The sequence below is a fragment of the Rhynchophorus ferrugineus genome, unplaced genomic scaffold (assembly GCF_030347505.1).
Source record: "Rhynchophorus ferrugineus isolate W39M unplaced genomic scaffold, kcgeb_rfMv2 rfM4, whole genome shotgun sequence".
Taxonomy (NCBI): Eukaryota; Metazoa; Arthropoda; class Insecta; order Coleoptera; family Curculionidae; genus Rhynchophorus; species Rhynchophorus ferrugineus.
Genome location: NW_027472583.1, coordinates 38339788 through 38355474, shown reverse-complemented (window position 1 = coordinate 38355474; position 15687 = coordinate 38339788). Strand labels below are relative to the sequence as shown.

The 15687-nt window shown below is 29.7% G+C and overlaps 4 protein-coding genes and 1 long non-coding RNA gene across 10 annotated transcripts in view; 3 read left to right on the top strand and 2 right to left on the bottom strand.

Moving 5' to 3' along the window:
• Positions 1-828, bottom strand: part of Chsy (Chondroitin sulfate synthase) — a 157069-nt gene extending 156241 nt beyond the window's left edge. Inside the window, exon 1 of the mRNA XM_076401947.1 lies at positions 151-828. Within this exon, the coding sequence (XP_076258062.1) occupies positions 151-346 (196 nt within the window). The 5' untranslated portion in view covers positions 347-828. The remainder of the gene's footprint in view (positions 1-150) is intronic.
• Positions 829-6990: 6162 nt separating this feature from the next.
• On the top strand, positions 6991-7658 carry LOC143196416 (uncharacterized). The gene is made up of 3 exons (XR_013005743.1): positions 6991-7183; positions 7237-7509; positions 7563-7658. It is a non-coding gene; the product is annotated as an uncharacterized LOC143196416 (long non-coding RNA).
• A 302-nt stretch (positions 7659-7960) lies between these two features.
• Positions 7961-9625, top strand: spn-F (C2H2-type zinc binding domain-containing protein spindle-F). Of its 2 annotated transcripts, none has more exons than XM_076403659.1 (5): positions 7961-8135; positions 8193-8402; positions 8456-8611; positions 8673-9060; positions 9112-9625. In XM_076403659.1, exons 2-5 carry the CDS (start codon positions 8217-8219, stop codon positions 9399-9401), a joined length of 1020 nt encoding a protein of 339 aa, XP_076259774.1. In that variant the 5' UTR covers positions 7961-8135; positions 8193-8216; the 3' UTR covers positions 9402-9625. The 2 variants fall into 2 exon arrangements, with proteins under 2 accessions (XP_076259774.1, XP_076259773.1); XM_076403658.1 differs by having other exon boundaries at positions 7991-8131.
• Positions 9626-9760: 135 nt separating this feature from the next.
• mRpL32 (mitochondrial ribosomal protein L32) lies at positions 9761-10615 on the bottom strand. The gene is made up of 3 exons (XM_076403660.1): positions 10449-10615; positions 10127-10381; positions 9761-10074 (listed from the first exon to the last, which is right to left on the bottom strand). The coding sequence occupies exons 1-3, from the start codon at positions 10537-10539 to the stop codon at positions 9812-9814; spliced, it is 609 nt and encodes a 202-aa protein (XP_076259775.1). The 5' UTR covers positions 10540-10615; the 3' UTR covers positions 9761-9811.
• The window catches only part of qless (decaprenyl diphosphate synthase subunit 1 qless), a 101023-nt gene continuing 95719 nt past the window's right edge, over positions 10384-15687 (top strand). For 2 of the 5 annotated variants that reach the window (XM_076403652.1, XM_076403654.1), the window contains exons 1-2: positions 10384-10520; positions 12079-12141. The gene's annotated coding sequence lies outside the window, so the exon portion shown is untranslated. Of the gene's footprint in view, positions 10521-10603; positions 10731-12078; positions 12142-15687 lie in introns of those variants that run through there. The other 3 variants (XM_076403653.1, XM_076403655.1, XM_076403656.1) reach the window with 3 other exon arrangements.

Genomic DNA, 15687 nt, shown 5'->3' with positions numbered 1-15687 from the left:
ATAATAATAAGACTTCTCTAGTAACTCTTGATAAATTTTATATATTCAAGATAAAATGTCGTTCAAACCCTTAAATTTGAACAAATCCAGTTTTATGTTAAAGGCATGACGTTTAAAGACTAATTTAAATGAAAATGATTATGTGCTTACCGGCAAACAGAAGATTTTTCCTGCCATTCTGCGCATCCTCAGGATAAAATCTTTCCAGGCTGTCCTGTCTCATAGCTTTTGATCGATCGACCAGATGAGGCCGGCAAAAATTACCAACGTTAAAAAAAATTTGCGAGCATATCACTCCAATAAAAACACCCAAGATAATCTTTCTTAATTTCTTGGGTTTGGCCATTGTGCTCTCTCCCAAGGAACATTATTAAACCTCCGCTTGCCCACGACCGATAATCCAGCATCAGATTTCAACACAATCCACTCGGCCCATCGTAAGGGCGTTTAAACACCAATTGGTTCAACATAAATCAATTCGCGGAAATCAAACCGAATATTCCAACCGAATTTTATTCCCCTTTTTTATCCTGTACGCGGACTGAGCGCCTATAACTTTTACATCCATTAACTGACACATAAATACACAGATTTTGGACACTATTTTATCATCTCATTACTACCTGCAGTCCTGTAAAAACTGTTGAAAATTGAGTTCTATGTTATTATTTTGTTTCGCGCGCCAATTTCCATTTTTGGATATCCACCGCCAATCTTGCTTTTTTCCAATTTATCGGTGTGTTCGATATGATATTCGGAGTTTATCGGCGCGTCCACAACCGCGACGACTTAAGTCGATCTACGTTACAGAGCAACTCTTGAGTACTAAGGCATCGTGGCCCCTATACGATATCGTCTCGTCGGTATTATTATTATAAGCCTACTATAGTCGACCTCGGCCGGCATACATTTAACTATGTATTTGGAATTATACAATTGCTTTAACAAAAATTAAGAATCAATAAAATAAATAAATAAAATCAACAGGAAATTAATCGTTCTCCCGAGTTATTTAAATATTGGTGAAAACTTGCATTTATGCAATTTATTATAATAATTTCTTGGCATTACTGACTCAAAAAGTTTAATTTTTAATAATAAGTGTAATATTTATACGTGCACCCAAATATACATTTCTTTCTTGAATTTCTATCATTATTTATTCATGGTCGTGCAAGTATAGCATTTACTTACTTTTATCATTGAAGTCGTATTTAAAAAAATCAGAAAAAAGCCTTACCCAGTGATTAAGTTTGTTCTTCTTGTTGGAAACATATATATAATAATATCTCTATATAATATAATATCTCAAAATTCATATTCAATTCATAACACTTCCCAATATACATGTACACAAATAGGCATTTTTTTCTTAAAATTCTTTTAACATTTAGTCCTAGAAGTGTCAGCAAACTTCATTTATTTTTATCGTCTAAATTAAATTCTGATTATTATTGTGCGGTAGCCTCGTAATAGTATTAAAAAAAAAGAAAAAGCTTTTCCCAATTATTAGGTTTCTTCGTTTGTTCAAAATATTTCCACAAATTAGCTTTAAACTAAATATCACAAAATTAATTCACAATACTTATACATGTACCCAAATGATGGAAAAAGTATGTTACCAATTATAATTCCTTTTAACAATATACATCTAATAAATAGTCGTTCCAATAAAACAGCCAATGCTCGCCATCAACAACGTATTAAAATAAAATTAACTTAACGTATAAAAATTAATTAATTAAAATAATTAACGTATTATATATATATATATATATATATATATATATATATATATATATATATATATATATATATATATTTATAACATTATGTTTTATTATTTTACTCACATTAATATTTTGCTGTCAGATTCAAAATAAACGAAAACTTATATTTGATGTGGCAACGTTGCATCACACATTTGGTTAACGTGCATTGGCTGCTTTATTAGAATATATAGTAGTTTATATTTATATATTTGGAACGACGTAAAGCATATTTCCTTTTTTACGTTTAGTTTTTGGTTTCTCGTCAAATCATCTCCTATATAAAAAATTAATTTTTTTATTAATAACATATTACATTAGATATTCTTAGTACAGTCTTAATTTACAAATTAATTTATTACTACATACTGTTCTTTGGGAAATACACACTGATGTATTAATCCCATGCTCGCCTTGATTGTGTATTAATGCAAGAACATCAGAACAGTAGTAATAAATAAGTAATTTCGAGGTTATCGTTCAGCTCTTCGTTAGTTACGTAGCGATAAGAATTAATTAATCATATAACTAGATTACTATTTCGTTAGATGTTTTAGTGCAACCCTATATTTGCACCCTATAGGTTCAAATTGGCTTTTTGATTGACTGATAAACCAATCTCTTTGATTTTAGGTCAAGTTGGGAGTATCTTTCGACTAACCCGTAGAGTTACTTGACTTTGAGGTTAGTCTGCTCTGCTTTTTGCCTAACATGATGTTTCTACCATCGAGATAAATTTCGAGGTATTTAGCTGATTCTGCTTGAAGAATCGGACATCCGTCAAGTGATATAATTAGGTTTTTATCATTTCGCCGCAAGGCAAAATTAACATGGATAGATTTGGAGTTATTAAACTATATTTTCCAGTCTCTAGTCAATTTCTAGATCTTGTTGACCGCTACTTGTACTTGTTCTATAGCCTTAGACAGAGATGCATCTCTTGCCATTATAACTGTGTCATCGGCAAATGTTCCAAGTACTGTTTCTTTTGTTGATAGGTTACTAGCAGTATAGAGCAGATATATGAGTGGTCCCAAGATATTACTCTATGGAACTCCAGCCGAAATAGGTGTTGCGAATGCCCCAAACTTCTATAAACATATTTACAACCAAGCGAATTTCATAGGCTGATTCTCTTAAAAGCTCGGACGAATCAGCTATATGTCTCTTTTTAACTAGAATGAAATGAAATAAATAAGGAAAAATTATCTCTGATTTTAAAATAAATTTACAAACTGCAATAAGCAATACATTCCCCATCATCATGCGGTAAGTTCACTGTTATTTTAAATAGACTATATAATTCTTCCAATAAAAACGTCATTGGACCCCATAGACGACGTCGAATATACTGCCGAATGCAGTTTGTAAAAATGTAAAATTCAATTTAAACTCGGAACAGATTTTTTCTTCACATTTTACTCTTTTTTATTTAATTTTATTTCTTTCACTTTTAGTTAAAATGAGAATAGTCTATGTATGGTACGTCGAAACATGCAACGAAATCAATCCATGAAATTCGATTTTTGTTGGTGCTGGTTTGTCCGGTTGTCAAACAAAATTTTCCAATTAGTGATAATTAAATGTTATAAACCGGCATACGCTGCAAGCCAAAAGCGGCAACTTGATCCAAGAAATTCAAATTGATGTACCAACATTGCAACGTATTGACTTGCATTGGCTGTTTATTTGGATAGATTACATAAAACATTTGTGAGTTGATACAATTTTGATGATGATGTTAATCTGTTGTATTTTATTAATAAATCAGTCATGTTTAAAACAAAGTGCTAGTAATACTATTTTGAATAAATGTTTGTCACCGTATTTATCCACTTTTATTATTGAAGCTGTATGAAAAACCAGAAAAACATTTTCCAATTATTACGTTCCTTCTTTTATTAAATCATTTCTTTTGCAAAATTCTATTGATCAAATATCGTTTTCTTAAAAAATATATTCTAAAAATATTTTATTCTGTAGTAAATTGATTAATTACATTATCAGCTTGCATTAAAACAACAATAATATACAACTATTTTGCAGAATAATTTGAATTTGTGACATTGCCAGTTCTTGCAAATTACGTATATTTGAAGAATATAACATAAATACAACAAATTATCTTTAATTCATAAATTAACATAAAATTTCCCTTGAAACTCAATTTAAAAATTTTTAGTTAATTAGTTAATTTAGTTTTTTAGTTAATAAATCACAAATCATAATAAATCGCAATTATAGCTCTTATAATTGATGATCTTTTTTATTGTAATGTTCTAAGAAATATATAAAGATAAGTATGGAATAATAAATGAAATAATACTTGTTTGTATATTAAAACAGAGAATATAAGAATAAAACAATTTTTAAATAAATATTTAACTTTACCATGTATATTAAAACAATAACGAACACAATTACGTATTTTATCTTTTACAATTTTGAAATGTGTATTTAAGGAATGTATTTACAATCATTAAATTTACTATTAATTTTTTAAAAATTAGGTCTATAAAGTAAATAATCAAAATAATTTATACAAGGGTCCCAGAAGAAAATGTAATACAATAATCTTATGGCATTAATCCTTAAAAATCTTAATATTTATCAATGCTTTAAAATGTTTACAAATGTATTGCTAATAATTCATAATTGTTTCTATTTGTCCTGTGTTCCAATCTATACAATTTATGTGTTTTGTTTTACTGATATTTGCATTACTTTATGGATGCATATAGTTTTAAAATATATATTGCAAAAACAATAAATACACCAGACACCAAAGTTTTAAAATAATTTATTTATTATACTGCTCTATCTCGCCATTGCAGATAGTTGACTTTCTATGACTTTCGCCCTTCAAATCTAATGCTTTTTCTACTTTGTCTTAGGTCCCAAGTCGGAACTAACAACTCGCCTATAAATGAGGAATTCTATGAAACCTTTTTTAATTGTTAATATTATTTGCAAAATTCATTTTAACTGCTGATTTTAACTGTTGAGTCTAAACCATTAGAATTACCTCTAGTACAAGGATCTACTCTCTGTAGAACCATATCAATTATTATCACTCCTTAAGCAAGAACAATTTTTCTTAGCTGTTCTCTGTTAGACCAGACATCAAATTAAAGGAAAAGCTGATTTCGAAATTCTAAATACCTTGTATACAAAGTGGACATACGATTTTTGTTATTCCCGAAATTTGTTAATCTATATTGGGATGGACCTACAAAAAATGTAAAATATAATTTTTCGTTATTATACTATTCCTAATCATTTAGTATTCAGATTTGCCATAACTCTTTAATAGTTCCAAAAATATGGGCATAAGCGAAAATAACACAAAATCTTAAATAACACTGCCTAAAATAAAATAACTTCGTTTAATAACGTTTTATCACACTCACTTTAAAATTTGTTGCTCAAATTTGTCTTACTTAATTTTGCGATACAACGTTGCCAGATTTTCATTTAAAAAATTACGCGCCCCTAGTTGATTTACGTACAACAGAAACTACCAGAAATCTATCGTATAACAGTCAGAGCTGATAGCGCGTCGGCCTCGGCCAGGTCCTAAAATATGTGTTCATATATTTTGTGTCACCGTCCTGACGGCTGTTCCTGGTGCTTAATTTGATCATATTTTGTTTTGTTTCAATTTATTTGTTTAAGGCGCATATTACACAAACATTTTAGGTCTAAAAATTCTTTCTCGATATAAGCTTTAGCAGTACCAAATTTCACGCCTCCAGGTTTTCGTCAAAAATGGCGAACTCAGGTCATATAAATTCATGACGTTAAAACGTCGTAACATTGCAGCATCAACTTTTGAGTTTTAGTTCATCTCTAAATAAAAAATAAATTAAAAATTTTAAATAAAATTATAAAACAAAAATAATGCTATTAAATGTAATTTATTTTAATATCATAGTATATCTATTGCATATATTATCTCGTTCTTGTTGGAAGTAATTGATTACAGACGCAACCTGTTTCTGACTCTGACTACCTAGTGGCTTCGGCATTTTTAATCAGAGTAATAATAAGAGATTTGAAATTTATCAAAACCATGATGCCCCATGCCGACTTATAACCTGTAATAATTATCACTAATGTTTTGAAGAATTTTGCAGAGGTTCGACAATCAAGTGAATTGAAAGGCAATACATTCGACTGGGTGATGACTTATGTTCACTGTTATTTTAATAGAGTATAAATAAGCAATAATAATGTAAACATAACAAATTGGATAATGGCTTGAAAGTGGCATAGTAGGCCTACCAGATACCCAAGATTTTTTGGCTACATCCACTTGACCAACGGAATGCAGTAGACTGGCCACAAAATATAGAATACGAAATATAGAGTATTCTCTGTATTTTGTGGGTCTGGCCACTTACGACCTCCTCATACCCGCAGGATTTATAGTTTTCGGACATGTGACATGTATTGGAGTTAGTCTGAAAATTTTGGACAAACCGGCCTTCTTCGGATTCCAAATTGTCTGATTTGGAAGTGACAAAATAAAAAGCATGGCCAGCGTACATACTGAAAACCGATGATTATTAAAGAAAATAAGTATGAGTTGGTAAAAAAGTATTACCAACGTGTGTATTTAGTAAGTCTAAAAATTGTTACCTATATTTTCCGGCAAAACCTTGACAAGACCTACCTACAGCATCCTACTTTGAATGATATAAAATCTAAAATGTACAGTCGTATACATCTATCTGATTATAGATTTAAAGTTAAATTTATTTTAGATAATGTTTAAATATTAACATCAAACCGTAATTATGCCTAAAATTATATAAATACACAAATAGCCACAAAAATATAATATATAATATATAATACATATATGATATTATTTATTAATTCCTCATAAAACAATCGAAATGACAACAAGATGTAAATTTATAGATATATTGAGTGAAAAATGTCATCAATTATGTGAACACGTGATTTCGTGGACATTTAATACGATAACAATATTAACTGTATTAATGGCTTAGTACACTCAAAAAAAATTGTTACTAAAGGAAACTACTGAGTTTCAGTTTTAACTAATAACAACAGTTTTAATTAATAAAATAAATATAACGTTTACACAGCAATTGTCACTGTCAATATTTATTACCAAAAGATCTGACATAAAAGTTGTCACGATTATCGATAAACGTTGTCATACTTTTTTATTATGGAGTGTTTTTTGAAACTGAAGAACATCTCCAATTTTTGGTGGGTGATAATTTTACAAATATGTATACTTTTACTTACCATAGGTCAACATTCGGTGATTTATCTTAATTGTGGCATGACGTTTCGGCCTAATGTTATTTACGAACCGATCTTAGAACAGACGACATTGTTCATATTTTTATATTTTGTTTGCATAATGGGATTCATAGGTAAGCTGACAGTAACTTTAAAACACTTTATTTGAACTTTTGTCAAATTGTAGGACTGTGGAGAAAAAACGGTTCGGCATATTTTGCAGCATACACGGTATTTTTAACAACTATCTGTATTTTTCAATTCGTTGACATTTTGATTTCGGTCGTATTCTTCAGATATAGAATGTTAAAACCGGAAAGTGTACACCATTTTTTAGCAAAACGGTATTCTGAATATGGTAAGGGAAGGCCGACAATAGATTATAGAGTGGATGTAATGCATTACTGTTTAAAATGTTGTGGAATTAAAAGTCCATTCGAAAAAGAAGTTATAATTAGAGGTATGGCAGAACCCTATAATAAAAATAATTTTATAAAGGGTTATGTTTTATAGAATCAATAATACGCTACATTATTCCAAGTTGCTGTCCTTATAAAAAATATTTTTGTACTCCCTTTCAAGCTTACAAGGACAATTGTTCCTCCAGACTGATTATAGAATCTGTAGATTACTTTATATATATAAAGCTAGCTGTCATAAACTGTATATTACAATTTATTACCAGTCGGATTGTGCTCCACAATTACGTGTAAAATAAACAATAAAATATCAAAGATTTATAAAATTTAAATTATTTTCAAACTTTATTGAGGAATATTACAGTGCCATCTATGAGTAATATCACAAGTGCTTTCAAAAGATTTCTGCTTTATACTATGAAATCATCTTTCTAAAATTACTAGGTGGTGCTCCTGTTTGATGACATGTAACAAAAAAGGAGATATCTATAATACAGTTGAGAGGTTATCTTTCATACATTTTTGATGGTGACGTTAATTTGTTATCTTTTTAATAATTAATCAGTCTTTGTCAAAACAAAGTGCTAGTAATACTATTTTAATAAATGTTTACGTTTTATAAATCTAAATCGATCGTTGTTAATGTGCAGTTAAAGAATTACTGTAGGTCGTATATCTCTTAATTATCATTTTTGTTGAGTCATATGTGTTTTTAATAATATAGAGCTTAAGCAAAAAGAAAGTTAAAATGGATGAGTTGCAAGGCTCCCAGTATGCTGTGCAAATTGCGTTTTATACATTGAGAGATAGATGTAGAGATTTGCAACAAAGGGTTGCATATTTAGAAAATGAAAATGTACATTTACGTATAGAGTGCAGTAGGCAAGAAGCAAGCAAAAAGTCTCTGACTGAATTAGATTGTTTAAGAGCTCAGGTGAGTTATTTTATTTTATATGGAGTTTTTGTTAATTTTTAACATTTGTACAGGTTGCTGAATTATCTGAACAAAAAGGACAACTACAAGATAAAGTTAGTATGGTAACTAAAGAAAACCAAGACTTATGGACCAAACTAGGAAAATTGACAAAAGCAAACAAATCATTAGGATCACAACTAACAAAAATGAATGACACAATATTGCAGGTAATTTACCAAAATTAATTAACAATTACTATCTATTATCAATATCAATGTGTATTTTTAGCATTCTAATCATGCTTCACAACACTCAAATTTAATTAGATCTAAAACTTTTACCAAACATGAACTCCAAACAAAAGTTTTACAGAAAAAAATAGAAGAAAATGACAAAATTAGTTTTGAATTGGAAGATATCTCATTAAAATTATCTGATAGTTTTTCAAAGCAGCGACAGGAACTTGATGTACTGTGTTCAGAATTATCAAATATGACTTTAGTATGTGATGGAATGAATACAGAAAAATGTGCCTATTTATTGGATGAGGAACTAAGAGATGATATAGTTGATGAAATACAAAAATTTGCAGAATATCTAAAAACATTAAAGGAGCTTGTGTTACAGCAGCAAACAGTTTTACATGAGAATATTAAAAACATAAATAGTTTTAAAGGTAAATAGAAAAGGCTTAAATTAAAATCATTATTCACTAATTCTGTTTCAGAAAATATGGAGAAAGAAAGTATTCGACAGCAAAAGTCAAAGGTAGAAAAGAGCACATCAACTGAAGGCTTACCACAGAAAACCTATGAGAACAAATCCACAGAGACAATGATGGAACAGAGTTCTGCAAGTGAAAGTCCTCTAAGAAGACAGCATGAAAGTGTAGACTGTTGTGAAAAGATGTGTCCACTATGTTTAAAAATATTTAATGAGAATGTAGATTTTAATATTTTTGAACAACATGTTCAAGATCATTTTATTCCAGAGACAGATAATTTTGAGATGTTATAGCAGTAGCTAATAATAGTAAATGTTGTATATATAATTCCATAAAGGTTTCAGTTTACTGTTTTCTGCTATTTTAAGACATAAAATATTATTTTAGTACATCAGCAACTTATTTGCCTTGACTGATGTATTAAGTTATTCTCTGTAGGTATTTTCTATTCCTGTGATATCAATGACATAAATATTATTTTGTACTGTATTAATACAATGAACAATATGTATATTTATAGTGTAAATTTTATTTATTTCCAAAATTATAGAATGCACTGGTCTAGTTCATATCAAACTGTTTTAAATTTAAATAAGTGTTAAAATAGTACTGATATTCATTTCTATGAAATAAGAAAAATAAAAATATACCATTACATTTATACAATTATATTGACACTAACAATAATACCAGACAATATAGATTAACCTAATTCAGTTGGCTTAACCTCACTTGTTGTTGCCTCTTTTTGTGTTGTCTTCTGCAACAGGTTATCACTGAACCACTGAGGCCTTGGTTTCTTCATTTCTACAATTCTTTTTCCTTCCCAGAATTCGTCACTTTTTGTGTCTTTCTCGCCATCATACAAAACGACAACCTCGGTTTCAACAGGTTCCAATTTTAACTCGTTTTGTATTGCTTCTTGCATAGCTTTTGTTTCATCGATTACTTTTTTATAACATGTCGCTAAAAGTAAAATATAGCACAAAAATCTTTTGAAACTATATGACATACGTACGGCAAAGGACACCTATCTCATGGTCATCGCCGCAAGTGTTACAAGTTTTTAAATCCTTTCTAGGTAGCAATATTTTCAGGTTGAGGCCTGGGGAACCATATTTACGTTTAAGACGTTTCTCTGTAGATCTACGATGCTTTGGGACGGCAAATAAAAATCCATCGCCAATAATATCCTCCAGTAATCCAGAGCTTTTAGATTTTTCTTGAAAACCCCGATTTTCTACCGGAAAATCTACACATAACCTAAAATCATCTGTCAGAATGTATGGTTAAGTTAGTGTCAAGCGTGGTTCCTTTACGTTATATAATAGCGAAATTACCCGGATATCTTCCAGTAAGGGCCCCGAACAACGTCCTTTCAAGGCCCCGAACAGCAACATTGAATCTGTAAAGTAAGTGTGCTAAAGACATATTCTAAATGGCGCTTTCTGTCAATCGATTTTGAACACCACTGCGATACGATTGGTTAGAGTATGTTGTACAAAATATATACCTAGCCTGTAGGTATATTGTGATGTGTGGTGCTTAAAATTCAGAAGTAGGGGCGATTTTTATTGACTAATAAGGGCTCATTGTTGATTTGATATATTTTATTTTTATTGGTAAATATATATTTATATATGTAAAAAAATTGATGTCATTTAAATGTTTAAATAGGGCATATTTAGTTAGTTCAACTAAAAATTGCTATGTATTCTTATAACTCAGTGAGAAAATTTAAATGTATAGGTTCCTTTTTTAAAGAACCAAAGTTTTAGTGTCATTAAATGTCAACGAATTCGAAAATTAAAATGCATTTAACTGTAGATGAAAATTGAACTTATAAATATTTAATTATAGTGTATTATTTATTCAAAAGTATTATTAGTAAATTTTACTAAAACCTCTCGAATAATTTTAAGAGTTCAAATATCAAAGTTAATATATTATTATTCAATGTGTGTCTACGGATTAATGCGTAAAAGTTATCAACAAGTTTTAAAGTGTTTTAACTTTAGTGTAAATACTTCAAAATTATTTATATTTAGTGTCACATATCCTATAATATTATTATTAGTTATTATTTATTTTTATCGTATGTGATAAATATTACCTAAAGGCATTTATAATTTTATTTTATTTTGGGGTCAAATTGTGATGTCAATTGGTTATTTTTGTGAGTGTCAACAAGAAACTTGTACCTCCTATTTTCGGTATTTGGGTGCTTTCACCGCCTATATTTTTATTTCCGGTCTCCATAATTTGCGGTGGTTCGATGCTCTACAATTTTTTTAAAAATTTGAATTCATAAACTTATGATAATATAATGGGAGCTGTAAGACAAATACACCCCAATTAGATTATTCAAGTTCATATTAACTGGTTTTGTGGTGGTTGAGGCTTTTTACGACATATTAACATGTCGGCAATTAGGCATAATTTCTAATTTAATATGGATGATTTTTTCAGATTGATTGCTTGATAGATAACATAGATTTAACAATTATTATTTTTAACAACTAGTATAGATAATTTTACTTCAAGGTTCTTGTAATAAGTATGATTTATTTCGATTACATTAATTGTTAAAACATTAAAAATTCTATTCTAAGTGTTCAGCATTATATGTTTCAATTAATATAAAAGAATATGAAAGTATGTTCAGTGTGATTTTGTTTAAATTATGTTAATTAAGCAATAGTCTCAATATCCGAGATTTAATAATTGTCTTGGTCGAAATTAATATGATTTCAAACTTATCTAAGATAGCAATTTGTTTGAATTTTAGTTTAATATTTTCATGTGTGTAAATATTGATTTCGAGAACAAAAAAGGATTATTTTTTGTAATTTATACACTATTTTAGCTTATACGATCATGAGTTGCTTTGAACCTAACTTAAGAATATAATGATTTTAAACACCATAATATATAAATCGGTTTTAATTTTAAAACTTTATTTTATTTTAGAGTCTCTAACTAGAGTTTATCTGGATTGAACTTACTGCGTTACGTAGGCTCGGAATTATATAGGTATGTTGTGAATGTAGTACATTTTGCATCCGCGAATTCGGATGCTTGTTTTATTTCGGTTCATATCTGCTTTTGCGGATGCGGTTGCGGGTGTTTAGAGATTTTTTCATGAAATTCTTAAATATTGATGCGAATAAATGAAATAAAAAGGGAATTTCAATATTATTTTTTTATAATTCTTGGTATGTATATTAAAAAAATATATGTTCACAATGTATTGTCGCGACCTGCAAATCCGCATCCGGAAAACTTCTAAGTTATTTATTGCAGATGCGAATGGAGATTCGGATGTCAAAATCAAGGCAGATTTTCCGCATCTCGGTACTTCACTTATCGTGTCGTCAGTATTTAGCCGACTGCCAACTAGCGAGTGACAAATATAGAGGAAAACCCAGAAGACATTTGATCTTACCCAACCTGGTTACTGGCATGACTGGGATGATTACTCCGTGTTGAATATTGCACTCTGACTACTTATAGGCAATAATTAACAAATTATTAGGTGCTTGCATGTCTTTTTCTCATAATTTATTCATTTATTCACTTTATTGTTCATATTTCTGGTTATATGCTGATACCGTGTCGAAAGAACGATGTTGGTATGACAGCGATCCATTTTCGAAATTCTTCAGTATCTTGAATTGTGTGCCGGCAAAACCATGCTGCATCTATTTGAACACGTGGTAATCAGAAAGTGCTATGTCTGGCTAGTATGCTGAATGCGGCAAATCTTCTCACTGGAGCTGTAACAGTGTATCCTTCACTACTTTTGCAACGTGCGGTCGATCGTTGTCATGTTAGATGATGACTGCATCTATTCCTCGCGATTACTGATTAATTTTGAAACAATACATCGTTCAAATTATTTAATTGATGTCCGTTGAAATTTCAATCCAAATTGGATTTTCATTCAATTCGAGTGGTAGTCATTTTCCCTCTTAGATATTTGTCATCGTCTGAGGTTTCGTCCAATAATTGTTTATTACTAAGTATTTATTATCTTCGAACTTTTTAGCTCTCTATATCTTCAATATGACTAACATCGAAATCGCCACTTTTACATTAAACAACGATGTCGATTAGCTTCTGTATTAGCGACGGTTCCTCAATAAGTGCACATGTGCACGTGCACTCCCAAATTTAATGCCTCCTCTCGAAAAGAAAACTGATCAAATTCTGTCCTGTTATCTGACGGTAAACGAAAAGCTTGAACTAGCATTGGGAGTTATCGACTGAAAATAGTCGAAACAGTCGATAGTCAGAAAACTGCACGGTTCGACTGTTTTTTCCATGCATTATATCAGGTGAGGATGTACAAATTCCTTCCTGTATAAGTTGTGAGAGAGGAAAGGACGGAGATAATTGCTTAGAGCAGTTTATTTAATAGTAGAAATAGAATAATTTAATTGAGATAATATCATTTTATGAGCTTTTCAAAAATCTAGTGGGTTTTCTAAACGCCAATAAGTGACATTTCCAAATACTGCTCAATTTGTAAAGATGTTGTAGTAGAACTGTATCTGAATTTTTTAAGTCAGAATGGAATATATCTCTTTTGTGATAATTTCTTGTATCGCCTCAGTATTATTTGTAATACCAAATACTGCTTTTTTAAATCGAGGATCTAAAAATATGGATTGTCTTTTATTAATGACATTTAATTGCAAATTCTATAAGTTGACGATTCTCTTTCAAAATACTCTCAAGCCATAAAACGTTTGGCTGAATGCATCATTCTACTGAAAACTTATAAAATAATAAAAGTAGATTATAGAAAAGATTTATTTGTCTTACCTGCCGATAAAATAAAACTTCACCAAAAAGTAACTATAAAACCATAATAATTTTATTGTATTTTTTAATACTCAAGAAAATAAATTGTTGACTATTAAAATAGTTTTCCTATCAGAAAATGTATTTATTAGAAATATTTGGTATAAATATTGAAGATAGTTTATGACCCCTCTACAGTTAATATTTTTTACGAAATTTAACTGCTACTGTTGAAACTTCTTCAAATCGTTTCAAGTCGATATAATTTCTGGAACCTTTCGAATTTAAATTTAGTTTTCAAGATTTTAGGAAATAATTTTTGACAATCAAAAGGCTTGCACAAAAATCCAGAGAGTTAGATCGAAACGAAGAAGCCATTCAAAAGAATATTACCTATTATTGACATAAAAATAGTCAAAAGTATTTTATTATTTATTATTCACAATTTTAATCTTATTGTCCTATTACATTAATAATCTTGAAAAATAGCGTCGCAATATATTGTTAATTACTAGAAAGCTAGCAAAAAAATCATAAAACTATATATATTGCATAAATCTCTGTAAGCATAAATGTAGTACATTTTTGGCAAGGTCGCGGCTAGGACGACAAAGCTGGAATATTAAAAATCAGTCGAATGAAACTAGTAGAACCAAAAATAGCGACTGGAACATTCGATAGTAAAAAGTAATCAATTACTAAACAGTCGATAGTTCCCAATGCTAGCTTCAACCTATCAATTATTTCATAATAAAAACTCCATATTCTGTACATTGGAATATTAGATCTGATTGGTCCTCCGCCGCCCGCACCCGATGTTCTACGGGACAGTCCGAGGTTTTGCTGGCCCGTGCGCACATGAAAATCAGTGCACTTCTAGCTCGCGGTTGTAATTGTGTCGAAAGGGAATTTTGATAAAATGACGAACACCTTTTTTTACCTAACGTTGTGCACCCCCAAAGTATTGAACCACGTAACCAAGTATTGTGCCATCGCTGCTCTGTATATACTGAATACCCTGTAGAATTTAATAATATTATTGTTATTTACGTAGAATGTCCAAACTATTGCATCTAATAGTTATGCTAGACTGTTTAAGAGTTGTTTACTTTGTCACTTCGCATTTTCACCAGTAGCTATCGCCGATCAAAATACATGCAAGCATCTGATTAAAACACCTCAGCTTTGATAGTATATTAAGTTTTTATTAATGAATACATTATTTATTATGCAAATTGAGATTATACATTTTTTTAAAATTGTACTGCTTATAATAATAAATGTTATTAATAAAAAGTATATTATATAATAAAAAATAGTATATATAAAATTATATTGTTATTGGTACCTTATGTTAAGAAAATATCGTATTTTTCGTTCATAAAAATGTCTCTTATCTTATCGTCTTCAAGGTATACTAAAGATCAGTGTTTTTGACATACATAAAAGCCACAAAACGTTATCTTAAGATTTAGACAACTTATAAACACGGAGTGTTTTGTTGTAGTTCTTAAAGTAAGAAAAAGTAGCTCATTTATGATGAATAAGGTGATTAATTGATGAATGTTTCTGCGTTTAAGATATTTGATAAATAAAATGATAAATAATGCGTTGGATAAAATTATTTTGCCATAAGTTTTTTCTTGACCATGCCGAAATTTAATTATGTCACCCATTTGTTTTATTTGAATAATTTATTTACTTTTAAATATTTTAAACTACCAGGATATGAAGCGACTCAATTAATTACAGTAAACAATCACTGGCTTGGTG